The sequence below is a fragment of the Macrobrachium rosenbergii genome, chromosome 3 (genome assembly GCF_040412425.1).
Source record: "Macrobrachium rosenbergii isolate ZJJX-2024 chromosome 3, ASM4041242v1, whole genome shotgun sequence".
Taxonomy (NCBI): Eukaryota; Metazoa; Arthropoda; class Malacostraca; order Decapoda; family Palaemonidae; genus Macrobrachium; species Macrobrachium rosenbergii.
In genome coordinates, this window is record NC_089743.1 from 46,432,366 (window position 1) to 46,449,584 (window position 17,219).

Below are 17,219 nucleotides of genomic sequence, written 5' to 3' on the forward strand. Positions count from 1 at the left end.
TCACACTGATAAAAGATAAATACACAATGCTAGTATTATGATGAAATCAAGTGAAAATAACGAATGGAATTTGATTTTTCTACAAAAAACAAACGTGCCTCCAACGGCCAACGTCATCTATTGACGAAAAAATAGCTAAACTAATTTCACAACAAGACGTATTTAAGTTATATTTCGACTTAAAAACACTTTGTATAATGAAAAATAACCTTGTCCCATATAAAAACACTTTGTATAATGAAAAATAACCTTGTCCCATATAAATAAAGTATCTAGAGATTCACTTACACTAACTAGAAGCAAGAAAAGCACTCTGAACTGAGTTACATACAGCAAAATAAACTTACCACGTAATCAATTTCCAAACCAAAACATTAATCGCTATGATCGTATTTTATAATACAAAAGCAATATGAGAATACATACGATATTATTTGATACAGTAAAGTAAAGCATAACTTTTTAAAAGATCTATGGAAAAGATGCATTTTTATACAAGTAACTTACCAAGTAATTACATAGCTATGGTTCCCTAACCTATGGCATCTTAGAAATTCGAAATTCGCGTGATGGCACTGTTATTGTTAGTGTGTAGGTGACAATATCCCGCCACCATCCAAGACTCGAGGAAACAAACCAGCAGATAGCTCAATTCGTTTTCTGCCAGCTTCCGGTTAACATCGGAATTTTTCACACAGCTGCTTCTTCGCCTTTCGGCTTTGTTTTGCATGAATTTTGGTGAAGTACTCAGAATTTGTTGCTTTGTGGCTTGCTGCCATTGTTTGAATTGTTGTTCGTGTTAACTTTAGTTTATTTAGTTAACGATGTCGGATTCCAGTTCATCTAGTATTTGCTTTTGTTCCGAGGGTTGTAGAACTAGGCTCACTAAGCTTTGTTACGATTCTCATACAAAATGCACTAAATGTAGGAGGCAAGAATGTAGTAAGGATAATACTTGCATAGAGAGTCAGGATTGGGAGGATAAGAAATGGAAAACATTGAAATCTCATCTAGACAAATTAGAAAGGGATAAGAAGAGGAAAGCAGCCATTTGGGCTGAAAGTAGGGCTAATGCAGAATCCATGACCTTGGAAGATGTAGGGGATGACAGAACTATCAGTTCTCCAGTTCCTCCTCCTTCTCCTGTCCTAACTACTCCTACTTTACCATCTGCTCCTGTTCCAGGTTTCCATGATTCCGCTCTTAGTGCCATTGCCAGCCTTGAATCTAGGTTTGATCAGGAATTTACTGTATTATCTAGTACCATTATGGAAACGGGGTCAGCTATTAAATCTCTAATGGAAAAAAATGTAAGTGTTGACAGTGCAGTGACAAGTGATAGTGCTACGAATATTGAAGAGGTGGCTGTCTGTCCCACCAGTGCTCCTAAACGAAGGTCACTGTCCCGCTCCCCTGCACTGGGGAGAAGACATACCAGAGGTCCAAGGGAGGCTGGCGGGGTTTGCCCACGGGCAGTCGCCCCCTCCGTCGAGCCTGTCGTTCGCTCCCAGGCTTCGACTAAACGCCATTGGAAAGGCGTTCCTGTACATCGACTTTCTGATTCGGATCTTCCAGTACGCGCCAGAAGCCATATCACTACTCTTCTTCTTCGCGCCCACTCAAGAGACATGCGAATGTTAGCGATTCTTCTCCCCTGGCTGTCAAGAGGTACAGAGAGACTAGCCCTCAACCTTCCTGCAGCTTTCAAGTCCGGCCTGATTCTCCTGCTTATTTCTTTGAGGACAGTCCTGAGCGCTATAAGCGTTATAAGCGCCCATCTTCTTCTGGGCGCCAAGCGCCCGCCGACTCTCGCCAGACTTCCACAGATGAGTGCCTGGCGCCTGCCGACTCACGCCAGAATTTCGCCAATAAGCGCCCGTGCTGATATTCACCAGAATTCCGCCAATGAGCACCCAGCACCCGCCGTCTCGCGCCAGACTTCAGCTCCAGAGCACCTGGCGCCAACTCCTGAACTTCCAGCGCCCACAACCGAATTCCCAGCTTCTTCTGGAACCAATGCACCTTCGTCTGCTATTCCGCCTTCTTCATCGGTCCAGGAAGATTCTTTAGCCCCAATTAAGCGCCAATTGACCGAGCTTGTGGGTCTTTTGAAGAAATCTGCGTCCGCTCCAGAGTCCAAGGATAAATCATTGTCTCCTATCTCTTCGGAGGAAGAAGAGATTGTTCAGGATACGGTTCCCTCTTCTTCCTACTCGTCTCTCCTGCGTTTCCTCCTGGAGAATTACCCAGACTTCTTCAGGCCTGCTTCACCTACTTCTCCAGCTTTTACCTACCTCATAAAAAAGCATCCGTCAGAAGGTACCAGACTACCCAAGCTTGTTTTTTCCTCCTCTTCGAAGAAAGCTCTCAAAGAAGTTCATGCCTGGCTGACCGCTAAGAGAGAAAGGGCAAAGCGACTTTTGTCTTTCCGCCCAGCAAATTGTTGAAGATGAGGTACTCTTACTATGCCACTGGGGAAGCTCCTTCCTTGGGAGTTTCTGCCTCCTCCCAAGGGGACTTCTCTGGACTGGTGGATTCATCCCGTAGAAAGGCTTTATTGTCGGCCAAGATAATGTTTTCCTCAGCCAAGCTAGACCACCTTATCAAGAATATTTTTAAGGTGTTTGAGATATTTAGTTTCCTAGATTGGGCCATCGGGGCACTAGGGAGTAAGATTGAAGACTGCCCGGATTTAGCTGAAGATATTGCCTCCGATTGGCTAGGAGTCATTTCATGCTGAGACAGAGCAATTAGATGGCTCTTTGGAACTCGCCTCCATTTTTTCTATGGGTGTCCTTACGAAGAGGGAGCTCTGGTGTTCATTTGCCTCGAAAGGAGTCTCACCAACACAGAAGTCAGCTCTACTCTTCGCTGCCTTAGACAAGTCTCACCTCTTTCCTCAAAACATAGTGAAGGATATTCTTTTAGAGTTACAGAGCAAGTCCACCTCTGACTTGTTGACTCAGTCCACTAGACGTCCTATGGAGCCTGTGCCTTCCTCATCTAGATCATTCTCCCCTCTTCAGTCTCATCCCTTTTGTGGAGGGAGAACTACAACCCAGCCTCGACCTAGATCAAACTTCCGACCTCCTACGAAGTCCATCAAGAGGTCTTCCTTCAAATCCAACCCCAAGAAGTAAGAAGTTAGTCCTCTGCACCCAGGTAGGAGCCAGGCTTCTACTTTTCTGGAAGGAATGGGAGAACAGAGGAGCAGACCCCTGGGTGATCAAGGTTCTCAAGGAGGGCTACTCCATTCCTTTTGTAAAGACTCCTCCCTTAACTACATCTCCTATCGCCTTGACAGCATACTCAAAAGGTTCCACGAAGTTTTTGGCCCTCTTTCAAGAAGTCGAAATCCTTCTTTCCAAAGGAGTAGTGGAAGAAATCCTAGAGCGCCACTCAGAAGGTTTCTACTATCCTTTGTGGAAGAAGTCCTAGAGCCCCACTCAGAAGGTTTCTACTATCGCCTTTTCGTGGTTCTGAAGGCCTCAGGGGGCTGGAGGCCCGTTCTGGATGTAAGCACTTTGAATGTGTTCGTACTGAAGACGAAGTTTCACGTGGAGACCATTCGCTCTGTCATGCCCTCACTACAACAGGGGGACTGGGTGATCACCCTGGATATGCAGGATGCGTATTTTCACATCCCTGTTCATCCAGACTCTCAGAAATTTCTACGCTTCATTTTTCAGAACAGGATACTACAGTTCCGGGCCCTATGCTTCGGTCTATCGACGGTTCCTCAAGTTTTCACCCGAATCCTTGCTCCTCTGGGGAATTGGCTTCACCTTCTGGGAATCAACATCAACTTATATCTAGACGATTGGCTTCTCCGCTCGTTGTCAAAGGAAAAGTGGGCGGAGGACTTGAAGAACTGCACGAGACCACTTCAGTGTTTCCTCAAAGCGAATTGGATTACGTCGGAAATCAAAGAGGCTCTCAAGTGGTGGTCGTGCAGAAAAAGACTTCGGGAAGGGAAGTCTCTTCTCCCAGTACACCCAGACCTTCAATTTTATTCAGATGCCTCCGACCTAGGCTGGGGCGCACTTCTGGAAGGTCAGGAAGTCTCCGGAACATGGACTACAGAACAACAGAATGCTCACATCAACATCAAGGAACTGAGAGCAATTCACCTGGACCTTCAATACTTCTCAGATCTGGTCCACGGCAAGAAGATTGTAGTACCCACGGACAACACCACAGCTCTTGCATATATTCGCAAACGGGGGCACTCATTCCTTCTCCCTGTACGAGATGGCGAAGGATCTCCTTCTGTGGGCGGAAGAGAACCAAATCTCTCTTGTTGCCTGGTTCATTCAAGGGAGGATGAACGTGATTGCGGACAAATTAAGCCGTCTCAAACAGGTCCTTCCAACAGAACGGACCTTAAATCCAGTAGTCTGCAACAACCTTTGGAAACTGTGGGGCAAACCCACAGTGGATCTTTTCGCGACGTCGAGAAACCACCGTCTGCCCCTCTTTTGCTCTCCAGTCCCAGATCCTCAAGCATGGAGCACGGACGCAATGCTTTTGGATTGGACAAACTTAGATGTGTACTCCTTCCCTCCTTTCGGAATGATCAGGGAAGTAATCAACAAGCTGTCAACGCATCAGAACACCTCCAGGACCCTTGTAACCCCGTTATGGCCGAATAAGGAATGGTTTCCAGACTTGATTTGCTTCCTGGTAGACTACCCAAGACTTCTTCCACAAAAACGGTCTCTGCTCAGACAACCTCACTTTCTCAGATTCCACCAAGGATTATCTGCTCTGGCTCTGACAGGCTTCAGACTGTCAAGCGCCTTGTCAGAGCAAAGGGGTTTTTGAGACAAGCTGCAGAGGCAATTGCAAAATGCAGATGAGCTTCTTCTACAAAGCTCTACCAATCAAAATGGACAGTCTTCAGAAGGTGGTGCAGCCGCCATAACGTCTCTTCTTCTGAAACATCTATAAGCCAAATAGCTGATTTTTTTGATTTTCCTAAAGTCCATCAGGAAGCTATCAACCTCTACCATCAAAGGGTATAGGTCAATGCTCAGCTCAGTTTTTAAGCACAGAGGAATGGACCTGTCTTCTAATTAAGACATCACCGACCTGATCAAATCCTTCGATACGTCCAAGAAAGATAGTTCTTCCAACATCTCTTGGAACTTAGACGTTGTACTGAAGTGGCTCTCAGGTCCTCAATTCGAACCTCTTCGCTCTGTTTCCCTCAGGAATCTCACGAAAAAGACTCTCTTTTTAATGGCTCTCGCTACTGCCAAACGTGTTAGCGAATTACAAGCAACAGACAAAAGAACAGGCTTTGCACAAGAGGACGCAGTCTGCTCCTTTTCTCTTGGTTTCCTAGCAAAGAACAAGGACTCTTCTAAACCCTGGCCTAGGTCCTTCATCATCAAGAACCTTATGGATATCTTAGGACCTGAGGAAGAAGAAAGGCTCCTATGCCCAGTGAGGTCCCTCAGGTACTATCTTCAGAGGACGGAAAAGATTAGAGGGCCTTGAGCAACCTCTGGTACTCTGTTAAAAACCGAGTTCGCCCTCTCTCCAAAAATGCCGTATCCTTTTTTCTGAGAGAATTAATATTAGAAGCCCACTCTCAGATCCAGGAAGAAGCTTTTCCTCTACTTAAGGTTAAGGCTCACAAAATTAGGGCAGTAGCAACTTCCCTTGCCTTTAAACACAACTTGTCTTTTTCTTCAATCCTACAGTCAACGTTTTGGAGATGCAAGTCCATATTCGCCTCTCACTACCTCAAGGATATAGAAACTGTTTTTGAAAATTGTAGCACTTTAGGACCTTTGTCTGTGGCTGGCATGGTGCTGGGAGAGGAAGCATGAGGAATCTATCTGTTCCTTTGCTATCCACTCGCCTTGACTTAAGGTTTTGAATCGTTGGGAAGCCGGGGGGTACATTGTACCTGGAGTACCCACCAAATCGTACTTTATCTTTGATAATGGTTGGGTTTTATGGTTTCATTCTGTGGTGTAGGTGACTGTGTTTTCATTTTGTATTCTGGTCTTTGCCAGGGCAAGGGCATCTTTTAAAACTTTGTCAGCATACGGTGTACTTCCCCCGCTGCAAAGTTTCCCACTAATGTAGTGGCGACCATTGGCTATACTGCCACGTCCACTACAAGTTGAGAGAAGAGCCGACCAGAGGCAGTACCTTCCTGCAGCAGCTCTCTCAACAGGTAAGGAAACAACAAACATTGATTCAATGTTAGCGACCTTTCTAGTTCAAACTCATTACTTTCTTAATGTTTTGGAGTAGAATATGTCCATGCTCTTTCCCACCTCCTTACAATGTGGAATCAGCTATGTAATTACTTGGTAAGTTACTTATATAAAAATGACATTTTTATGATAAAATAAAGTTTTATACATACTTACCAAGTAATTACATGATCGAAGCCCGACCTCCACCCCTTGCATGAACATAAGAGCATAAAATGAATTGAGCTGTCCGCTGGTTTGTTTCCTCGAGTCCCGGATGATGGCGGGACGTTGTCACCTACACACTAACGATAACAGCGCCACCGTGCGAATTTTGAATTTCTAAACTGCCGTAGGCGAGGGAACCATAGCTATGTAATTACTTGGTAAGCATATATAAAACTATTTTATCATAAAAATGTCATTTTTACTTATAGAACTTACCTGGTAGTTACATATAGCTGTCGTCTCTGACGTCACGGCAGAATTTTAAATTTCGCGCTAGCGCTATAAACACCTAGGTGATCCCTCTACCAGCGCCCTCTATAGGTAACAAGGAACTATCCCAACAATGTTCTAGAACCCATTAAGTTTTCTGCCGAGAGACTGGCAACACGGTCTCGTTTTTTGGTTGAACATTTTGTCTGCAAGTTATACCTAAGTATTTCTTTGTGGTTTTTTGCTAGCTAGCGCTTTGCAATTTGTGGTTGGAATTAATTCATTGTACAATATGTCTGATTCTGGATCTCAGTATAGATATTGTGCTTTAGGCTGTAGGACTCGGTTGCCCAAGGCGGCTATCGACCCCCATTCAGTTTGCTCTTCATGTAGGGGTAAATTTTGTAATTCAGAGAATACATGTGAAGAATGTATGCATCTAACAACGGATGAATGGTCAGCCTTAGAGAAATATCTACGAAAGTTAGAAAAGGACAGAGTTAGGAAGGCTTCGCAGAGGTCATCATCTGCTAAGTCTGTAGGGCAGGTAATTCAATCTGTTAACCCCTCTCCTATTAACTCTCCTTTGTCTGACCCTGTTGATCCCAATCCTATCACCGTGTCAGAGTTAAAAGTCCAGATGGACACTAAATTTTCAGCAGTGCTTTCGGCCATCCAGACGATGGGCCAAGCCATTGAAAAGTTGGCTCCTCAAGTGAAGTGTTAGTGGAGGAGGTGTCTGTTCGCCCACTCGTTCTCCCAGGTCCAGACCTCTGTCGGACTCCTGGTTCAGGGAGAGGGCATGTCGAAAGCCGAAAGGAGGCTAGTGGGGCTTGCTCCCGAACAGTCACCCCCTCAAGTATTCCTGTTGTGCAGTCCCAGGATGCTTCCGCACGCCATAGAAAAGGCGCTGCTGGGGATGTGTCTTCTAGTGGTACTGATTCTTTGACTCCTCCTCAAAGTGGGCGCTTCAAGCATTCTTCTCGCCCTCTCAAGAGGTCTCGCGCCGTCTCTCCTGCAGCGATTCCTAAGAAAAGATCGTTGACGGATCCACAAGCGGGCTGTAGCTTCTGGGAGGATCCTGAAGCTTTTTCCTCCTCCTCTTCAGTGGATCCGCCCCTCGTCGGAAGGAACCTCGTGTACCATTGCTAGTAATAAGCGTGATTTCGTACCAGGAGCGTCTACATCTCGTCCAGCTTCATCGCAGATAGTGCCTCCTCCTACTACCGGTCAACAAGATCCCGTTTTGTCGCTCAAAGTTACGGACAAATTGACGGATCTTATTCAGTTCTTTTGTGGCGCTCGTGCTGCTTCGGGAGCACCTGTTGCGGGGCGCTTCCTTTGAATGCGCCACAAGTCTTGGCGCAAGAGCCTCCCCACCGCATGCACCAGTGAAGAGGCTCAACCAGGCGCTTCAGCATTCTTCTCTGGCTCCAGATACGCCCGCGTTCTGTTGGCGGCGCCACTTCAGCTTGGCGCGGCGCCACTTCAGCTTGGCGCGCCACACCTGGCGGATTCAGCGCCACTTCAGCATGGCGCGGCGCCACATCGGCATGGTCGCAAGACTTTCGATTCCGTCGACCTACGTTTCGTCAGGAAACGGTTCCTGCACACCAATTGTCTCCTGTGTCTTCTGAAGAAGAGGAAAATGAAGAAGAAGTAGAAATGGAAGAGGACATTCCAGGAATCAAGGAGAAATCTTCTGGTTATAAGAAGTTACTCAAGTTTTTCGTTGAGAACTTTGGGGAATCTTTTAAGCCTTCGACTCAGGCATCTCCCAGATCGCAGTTTAAGAGGGACAATGCCTCGGATCCAGCTCCTTTTACACGCCTAGTATTGGCGATTTCGGCCAGGAAGGCTATCAAGAAGATTAATACCTGGCTCTCAGACAAGAGAGAGCAAGGCAAGATTATGTTTTGTCTTCCACCCTCCAGATTAGCTCATCGCAGCCGCATGTGGTACGAGACTGGAGAACGTTTTTCCTTGGGTGTGTCTGCCTCCGCTCAAGGGGACTTCTCCAGTCTCGTGGATTCAAGTCGTCGCACAGCTCTTCAATCAGCGAAGATCTTCACGCAGTCGGAGTTGGATCATCTTCTCAAGAGTATTTTCGCTGTTGTGGAGGTCATCAGTTTCCTAGATTGGTCAGTGGCGGCTCTGGCTAGGAAAGTCAAAGAATTCGGACTTTCGGATGCGCAGTTGACGGATTTCACTTCGGTAGTTGACTGCATAGACAAGGGAGTATGCGATAGTGCCTTGGAGCTAACTTCAGTTTTTGCAACCGGAGTTCTGTAGAAATGACAACTCTGGTGCTCTTTTTTGGCGAAGGGTGTTTCCTGCAGCCAGAGGTCTGCTCTCCTCTTTGCCCCTTTGTCGAAGGACCACTTGTTCCCGAAGGAATTAGTTCGAGAGACTGCTGAAGCTCTCACGCAAAAAGCAACACAGGACCTGTTGGCTCAGTCAGCAAAGAAACCGAAGAAGGCTACTCCTGTAGCAACTTCCGCCAAAACTTCGGTGTTTTCAGACACTTCCAAGACGTTCAAGGGCAAGTCTGCTTCTCGGCCCTTTTCCAAGTTCCGTGGGAAAGGGAAATCCTCTACTCGACCTTCCAATTTTCAACAGAAGAAATGAGTGTGCTGTCCTCCACATAGCAGTAGGTGCCGGACTCCAGTCATTCTCGGAGGCCTGGCAAAAGGTCACTCAAGATCCTTGGACCTTACAGGTGATTCGGGAAGGGTACTCCATCCCATTCCAACAGAAGCCCCCGTTGTCGGACGCTCCAGTCACTTTTCAAGCGTACTCCAACGACTCTCAGAAGTTTTGCTCCCTTCGAGAAGAAGTAGAAGCATTACTAAGGAAACAAGCCATCGAATTAGTGCCGACCCCATGCTCTCCGGGGTTTTACAACCGCCTCTTTTTAGTTTCGAAGGCGTCGGGAGGTTGGAGGCCAGTTCTAGACGTGAGTGCATTGAACTCTTTTGTAAAAAAGACAAAATTTTCGATGGAGACGACAGAGTCGGTGTTGGCATCTCTTCAACCGGGCGACTGGATGGTCTCGATAGACCTCCAGGATGCGTACTTCCATGTTCCAATCCATCAGGAATCAAGGAAGTTCCTGAGGTTTGTTTTCCAAGGCAAAGTATTCCAGTTCAGAGCTCTTTGTTTTGGACTGTCAACTGCACCTCAGGTGTTTACAAGAGTTCTGTCAACGGTGGCGAAGAATCTTCACTTGCAAGGAATAAGGATGTCAATGTATCTGGACGACTGGCTTATGAAAGCACACTCCAAAGCCAAATGTGTGGAGGACCTAATAAAGACATTATCTCTGGCAAAGGAACTAGGTCTACTAGTCAATGTTCCGAAATCGTCCCTCTCACCATCACAACAGATAGTTTATTTGGGAGTGAGGATGGACTCTCTGGCTTTTCGGGCTTCTCCATCAATACGGAGAGTAGAGTCGTGTCTAAGCAAGATAGACGACTTTCTACATCTCGAGGTTTGCTCAGCCAACCAGTGGATGAGCTTGCTGGGGACTTTAGCCTCGATGGAGAAGTTCGTAAAACTGGGGAGACTCAAGATGAGGCCTCTGCAGTTTTATCTACAAAGCCAATGGTCACGCAAAACCCATCCGGATTCCTTTCTTTTCAAGATCTCAGATCGGATCAAGAAGGAGCTGGTCTGGTGGAATTCAAGAGAAAGACTAGAGGAGGGAATTTCTCTTTATATCAAGAACCCAGACCTCACACTCTTGTCAGACGCTTGGATCAGGGGTGGGGGCGACTTTAGACAACAAGGAATGTTCGGGCCAGTGGCAGGAAGAACAGAAAGAAATGCACATAAATGTGAAAGAACTGAAAGCGGTACATCTAGCCTTGATGCAATTTCAACAAGAGGTAAAAGGCAAGGTAATTCTAGTTCAGTCGGACAACACGACAGCTCTTGCTTATATAAAAAAGCAAGGGGGCACTCATTCCTTCTCCCTGTATCAGACGACCAAGGAACTTTTAGAATGGTCAGAAGAGAACGAGGTCACGTTATTGACCAGGTTCATAAAAGGCGAGAGGAATGTAACAGCGGATCTCTTAAGCAGGAAGAATCAAGTCTTGCCCACGGAATGGACCTTACATCCGCAGGTTTGCAAACAGTTGTGGAATCTGTGGGGTTGTCCGCTAATAGACCTGTTTGCAACAGACAGACAAAACACCTCCCCGTATATTGCTCCCCAGATCCGGACGACAAGGCACTTTGGGTGGATGCAATGACAATGAGTTGGGATTGCCTGGAACTTTACGCTTTTCCACCTTTCAAAATTATCAGGAAGGTCCTGGAAAAGTTCAGGAACCACAAGAACACCAAGATGACACTAATTGTTCCATTCTGGCCATCGAGGGAGTGGTTCCCAGATCTTCTCCTCCTTCTGCAGATTTTCCGAGGATCCTTCCGTCGAGGAAAGATCTACTCAGACAGCCCCACTTCCTGAGGTTCCATCAGAACTTGTCCGCTCTACGACTTGTCGCCTGCAGACTGTCGAAAGGACTCCTCAGGAAGAGAGGCTTTTCAAAGGAGGTTGCAAGCGCTATTGCGCAACCCAGAAGAAAGTCTTCGGACGCAGTGTACCAGGCAAGATGGAGTCAGTTTAGAGACTGGTGCAATAGACATGGAGTTTCGTCTTCTAAAACCTCTCTAAATCAAATAGCGAAGTTCTTGATATCCCTTTATAAGGAAAAAGGATTGTCTTTGAGCACAATTAAGGGGTATCGATCAATGCTTGCGTCGGTATTTAAGCACAGAGGTCTAGACATCTCGAACAATCAGGATCTAACGGATTTACTTAAGTCTTTTAATACCTCGAAGACGAAAGTTCCTAAACAAATATCATGGAATTTGGACATCGTTCTTAAATGGATTTGTTCAGATCAATTGAACCTTTGGCAAATGTCTCGTTGAGAAATTTGACTAAGAAAACTATTTTTCTAGTAGCACTTCAAACAGCCAGGAGGGTGAGTGAGGTTCGTGCCTTGGACAAAACTATTGGTTTCGCTCAAGGAAAAGCTGTATGTTCTTCCTCTCTTAGGTTCTTAGCGAAGAACGAAGATGCGTCCAGACCATGACCTAGGTCTTTCAGCATTAAGAGCCTTTCAGATCTTGTGGGAGAAGGAAAGCAAGAGAGATTGTTGTGCCCGGTGAGAGCCCTGAAGTTCTATATTCACCGAACAAAGGGAATCAGGGGTTCTTCGGAGAACTTGTGGTGTTCTGTGAGAAACCCGACAAGACCACTTTCTAAGAATGCTCTTGCTTTCTTCTTAAGAGAAGTTATTTCGGAAGCCCATGGGAATTGTCAGGACTCAGACATGGGAATTCTGAAAGTGAGAGCACATGAGATCAGAGCTGTAGCTACATCTTTAGCTTTCAAGCACAATCTCTCAGTGCAAAAGATTGTGAATTCTACGTTTTGGCGATGTAAGTCGGTCTTCGCATCGCATTACTTGTCAGAATTGAAGACAGATTTTGACAATGGCAGTACCTTAGGGCCTTTAGTGGTTACTGACACGGTGGTGGGTGAGGGAGAAAGAGGGGCAATCATATCCGACTAACATTTTCTCCTTGATGTTGGAAATTGGGTTTGGTTGCGTCGTCTGTAGGTACTATGTTTGATGGTTTAGGAGTACCTACAGTCTTTTTAATTTTGTGGTTGTAAGTTTTTAATTTTTAATTTTTAATATTATGGTGATAGAGGTGATCCCTTATTGTTAATTTGGTACTGCGCCCAGAGCAAGGGCATACTAAGTCTTGTCCGTCACGGCGTTGTCCTCTACGGCAAGTACTAACAGATTGTATCTGACACCCGGATCCTTTATATCCTGTCAATACAATCGAGGGATAAGCAGACTACAGAGGCAGTAACCGCTGAGTCAGCAATCCTTCAAGGTAAGGAACTAAAATTCATGTTTTGATTTCTAACAATGTATGTGGCTGACATGGTCCCACCTCCACTAAAGGTGCCAATCAGCTATATGTAACTACCAGGTAAGTTCTATAAGTAAAAATGATATTTTTATGATAAAATAAGGTTTTACTTATACTTACCTGGTAGTTACATGAGTAAACCCTCCCACCTCCCCTCTCATGTCAAGTGGGCATAAAACTTAATGGGTTCTAGAACATTGTTGGGATAGTTCCTTGTTACCTATAAAGGGCGCTGGTAGAGGGATCACCTAGGTGTTTATAGCGCTAGCGCGAAATTTAAAATTCTGCCGTGACGTCAGAGACGACAGCTATATGTAACTACCAGGTAAGTATAAGTAAAACCTTATTTTATCATAAAAATATCATGTTCGTTATGTTGATGTTTGTATGATATGGTATTAATATTTGAATATAGAGTACAGTATAATGTAGGCTAGGCTACCACATATGCATACAATATACCATACTGTAGGCTAAGCTAATTCTTGTTTGTTATTTAATTTCTCTTTGTACTGAATTATTTATCTTTTTACTGAATTATCAGAAGTCAATCTGCATGAACCTCCAAAATTAGCTGATACTAATAATTACTATACCGTATATGTATAGAGTATACTCTGTAGTGTAGGCTAGGCTACCATATAATTATGTATAGATGTACTAATACCCTAGTGTGGGCTAGGCTATATTCATATGTTTTTTTCCAACAAACGATGGGTTTTTTGGAACCTAATCCATTGTAAGTAAGATAATACCTGTACTGTATTTCATCTGCTTCTGGCCCTTTATGGGATACCTCCTACAGTAATACTTACTTATTACTGCCTGTTACTTTTCATCTGTTCCCTTAGGTCTCCTGTTGCTTAGCTTTACGTGGCTCACATTTTCACATCCCAATTATGAGCAAATTCTTCTGGGAAGCCCTGTGAGAGTCTAGAAATATGACTCAGGTGATGCTCTTAAACCTTCAGATTGTTCATGATTCAACCTCAGTATAATCTATTATGCTTTGACCCAACATTTTCAGCAGTTTCAAGATCACCATTTTGACCTTTCTTTTCGACACTTTAACATGCCACAATAAAAGTCTCCTGCCTTGAAAAAAAACGTGAGAATGCGTACTATACCAAGAACAATATAAACACTACAGAAAATAAGGCCATTCTAAGACTGGCCATACAGTCTGATACAGGACCCTGACCATAGGTGCAACACTTTCTCTTTACCCACACTTGCATTGAGTAGTTTAGACATATTCCTTGCAGACATTCTCTTTCTCTACACATCAGACAACACAGAATATACTGTGCTACACTTTTTTTCAATCCTCATCAATTCCAAGCCTGTAAGTTGTAAACTCAAAATGATTTGATGACCTGTCAACAGCCGGTCCCAAGCTCAGAGAAAACTGGAGGGAGGTAGAGTTTGTCAGAAAGGTCATACAGAACTTAAGAAGACAACAGCTCCAAAATAAGCTAATAACTTCTTGGGATCAAATACCTCCAGTACCTAGCAGCCAGCCAGCCCTGACAGACAATACAAAGCAGGTGAAGATTCATGTTTTTTCAGCTTTTGGATTGAATTATGTACCAAAAATCATTTATACGTTCACACAGAATTGAAGTAGTTGCAACAGTGTACATCAACAGCACACTAAAGTACATGACGTATGATTATTAACTTTGCCAATGTAATTATTAACATATACAAAAACAATGATAACACAACTAAAAACACAGAATTAACCAAGGTACTGAACAATGCTTAAACGCTAAAATTTAAATTTTGTCCAACAAACACAAAAATCTAAAATTATATATAAATACAAAAACAAGCCATTACTAGTACCAATACATAACAGAGGTGAACAAAATAACCTCAAACCAAAAGAGAATAATTCTGACTAAGAATCAAGTAAAAAATACAAACAAGACTAATTATGCAAAAGGACATGATGAATAAAGAAATCAACAGCCAAGTAATTGTCAAAAAACAGAAAGCAAGGGGGGAAAACAAAAAGGAACTGAAATTAGATGAAAATTAAATTTCCAAACTTGACAAGCTGGGAAGCTTTCATGGCTGGTGTAAACTTCAATGAGACATGTAAAAATGAGGCTGGTTGTTTCTCCTTACTGATTGGTCAAAAGTGCACATGAACACACTTTCAAGTTTTTTTTCCATCTTCAGGATTTTAGAAGCAATTTGACACTGCTTATTAAGACTGATGAGTTTGTATGAATCAATAAAAAGCACTTTGATTTGTATCTGGATTCAGATCTACTTGTGCAGTATCCAAAATCTGAATTCCTCTTCCTTGGTCCCAGCAATCTCCACAAAATTGTATAGAAATTCATCAATACCTATTTAAAATATCTTATTACCACAAAGAGAGAAAAATATCCTGGTCCACGGACACCTTCCACAAAATATCATTCCAATGCTTAGCATTTCTCAGAGATGGATAAATGCATTTGAACATAAAAGTGTAATGTCAAACTTTACTGACAAAGTTAAAGAAGAATAAAAGATTATAAACATTACCAGGTTGTCCATGATTATTGTTGTGATTATACAATGTTCGGTCATTGCTTTGTGACAATGCATTGTGACCACTTGATACACGATGATTGTTTCCACCTTGTGATGGGCGGCTACTATCACTCTCCTCGCTCTTCACGTTATTCTGATAAGAAATAAAAAACTTTACTAAAATAACACTGATTTGTTAATAACCTTGCATCATCATACCTGCAGATGATACATCACATTCATGATCATCAATATTTTTATATCAAATTTCCCCTTCAAAGAGTTTGGCATATAATGAGTTATCCCCACTGCTCCAGTCTTATGCACTTTCTACATGAAACCCCATTTGCTCCAGATCCTCATCTATACCCTTTATCCAAGACTGTCTGCAACTTCAACTGATCTTCATCCTGCTACTTCCAAATATACTACTCTCCATCATTTTAACATTTCTAAGGTCTCTTTCTCTGATTCCGCTGCTAATGCTGGGTCATCTCAAAGGCAGCTCCCATGGGGCTCTCCTCTGATCCCTTTGTAGCTTCCTCAATTACTATTTTGTTCTGATCTTTGATGTATGATGTGCACCCACACTTAACTTTACTTGTCACTATTTTCTCTCGATATCTTGTGTTATACATCAGCAATTTAATGAGTTTTGGGTACCCTTTACTTTCATAAGTCCATCTACATGCTTGTCACTTTGTTAACCCTTAAACGCTGACTGGACGTATCGTAAGTCAACTAAAATTGTCTGTCGGGTGACGAGCGGATGCACCGTACATCGACTACAAAAAATTTCAACCTTCAGTCAACTTTGACTCGACCGAAATGGTCGAAAAACGCAATTGTAAGCTAAAACTCTTACATTCTAGTAATATTCAATCATTTACCTTCATTTTGCAACAAATTGGAAGTCTCTAGCACAATATTTCGATTTATGGTGAATTTTTTGAAAAAACTTTTTCCAACGTCCCAAGCAGTAACTCGGCGAAAATTTCAAAAATTCTTTCATCATTTTGTCGTAATTTTTGCACCATTTTATATTAGCCGTTACATAAAGTTTTATATATGAAAATGTGTGCAATTACATGTAAAATACAACAAAAAACAACCCATGGTTGTAGCTTTTATTTCATATAAATCACGATAAGTGCCAAAATTTCAACCTTCTGTCAACTTTGACTCGACCGAAATGGTAAAAAAACGCAATTGTAAGCTAAAACTCTTACATTCTAGTAATATTCAATCATTTACCTTCATTTTGCAACAAATTGGAAGTCTCTAGCACAATATTTCAATTTATGGTGAATTTTTGAAAAAAAACTTTTTCCTTACGTACGTGCGCGGTAACTCGGCCGAACATCTCGGAAACTTTTTCGTCACTTTGTTGTAATGTTTGCACCGTTTTATATTAGTCGTTACATAAAGTTTTATATATGAAAATGTGTGCAATTTCATGTAGAATACAACAAAAAATAACTCATGGTTGTAGCTTCTATCAGTTTTCAAATATTTTCATATAAATCACGATGTGCCAAAATTTCAACCTTCGGTCAACTTTGACTCAACCGAAATGGTCGAAAAATGCAATTTTAAGCTAAAACTCTTAAATTCTAGTAATATTCAATCATTTACCTTCATTTTGCAACAAATTAGAAGTCTCTAGCACAATATTTCAATTTATGGTGAATTTTTGAAAAAAACATTTTCCTTACGTCCGCGCGGTAACTCAGCCGAACATCTCAGAAATTCTTTCGTCACTGTCGTAATGTTTGCACCGTTTTATATTAGTCGTTACATAAAGTTTTATATACGAAAATGTGCGCAATTTCATGTAAAATACAACAATAAATAACTCATGGTTGTAGCTTTTATCAGTTTTTGGAATATTTTCATATAAATCACGATAAATAGAAAAAATTCGACCTTCGGTCAACTTTAACTCGATCGAAATGGTCGAAAACTGCAATTTTAAGCTAAAACACTTACAGTCTAGTAATATTCAATCAATTACCTTCATTTTGCAACAGTGGTGAATTTTTGAAAAAAAAACTTTTTTTACGTCCTCCCGTTACG

The 17,219-nt window shown here is 42.9% G+C and overlaps 1 protein-coding gene and 1 long non-coding RNA gene across 4 annotated transcripts in view; one reads left to right on the forward strand and one right to left on the reverse strand.

Moving 5' to 3' along the window:
• LOC136855059 (uncharacterized) overlaps positions 1-17,219 on the forward strand; it is a 200,960-nt gene that overhangs the window by 162,040 nt on the left and 21,701 nt on the right. The window lies entirely within an intron of this gene.
• The window catches only part of cyc (basic helix-loop-helix ARNT-like protein cyc), a 119,898-nt gene that overhangs the window by 15,972 nt on the left and 86,707 nt on the right, over positions 1-17,219 (reverse strand). For both annotated transcript variants that reach the window (XM_067131822.1, XM_067131815.1), the window contains one exon: positions 15,156-15,297. In XM_067131822.1, coding sequence (XP_066987923.1) covers positions 15,156-15,297 — 142 coding nt within the window. The remainder of the gene's footprint in view (positions 1-15,155; positions 15,298-17,219) is intronic.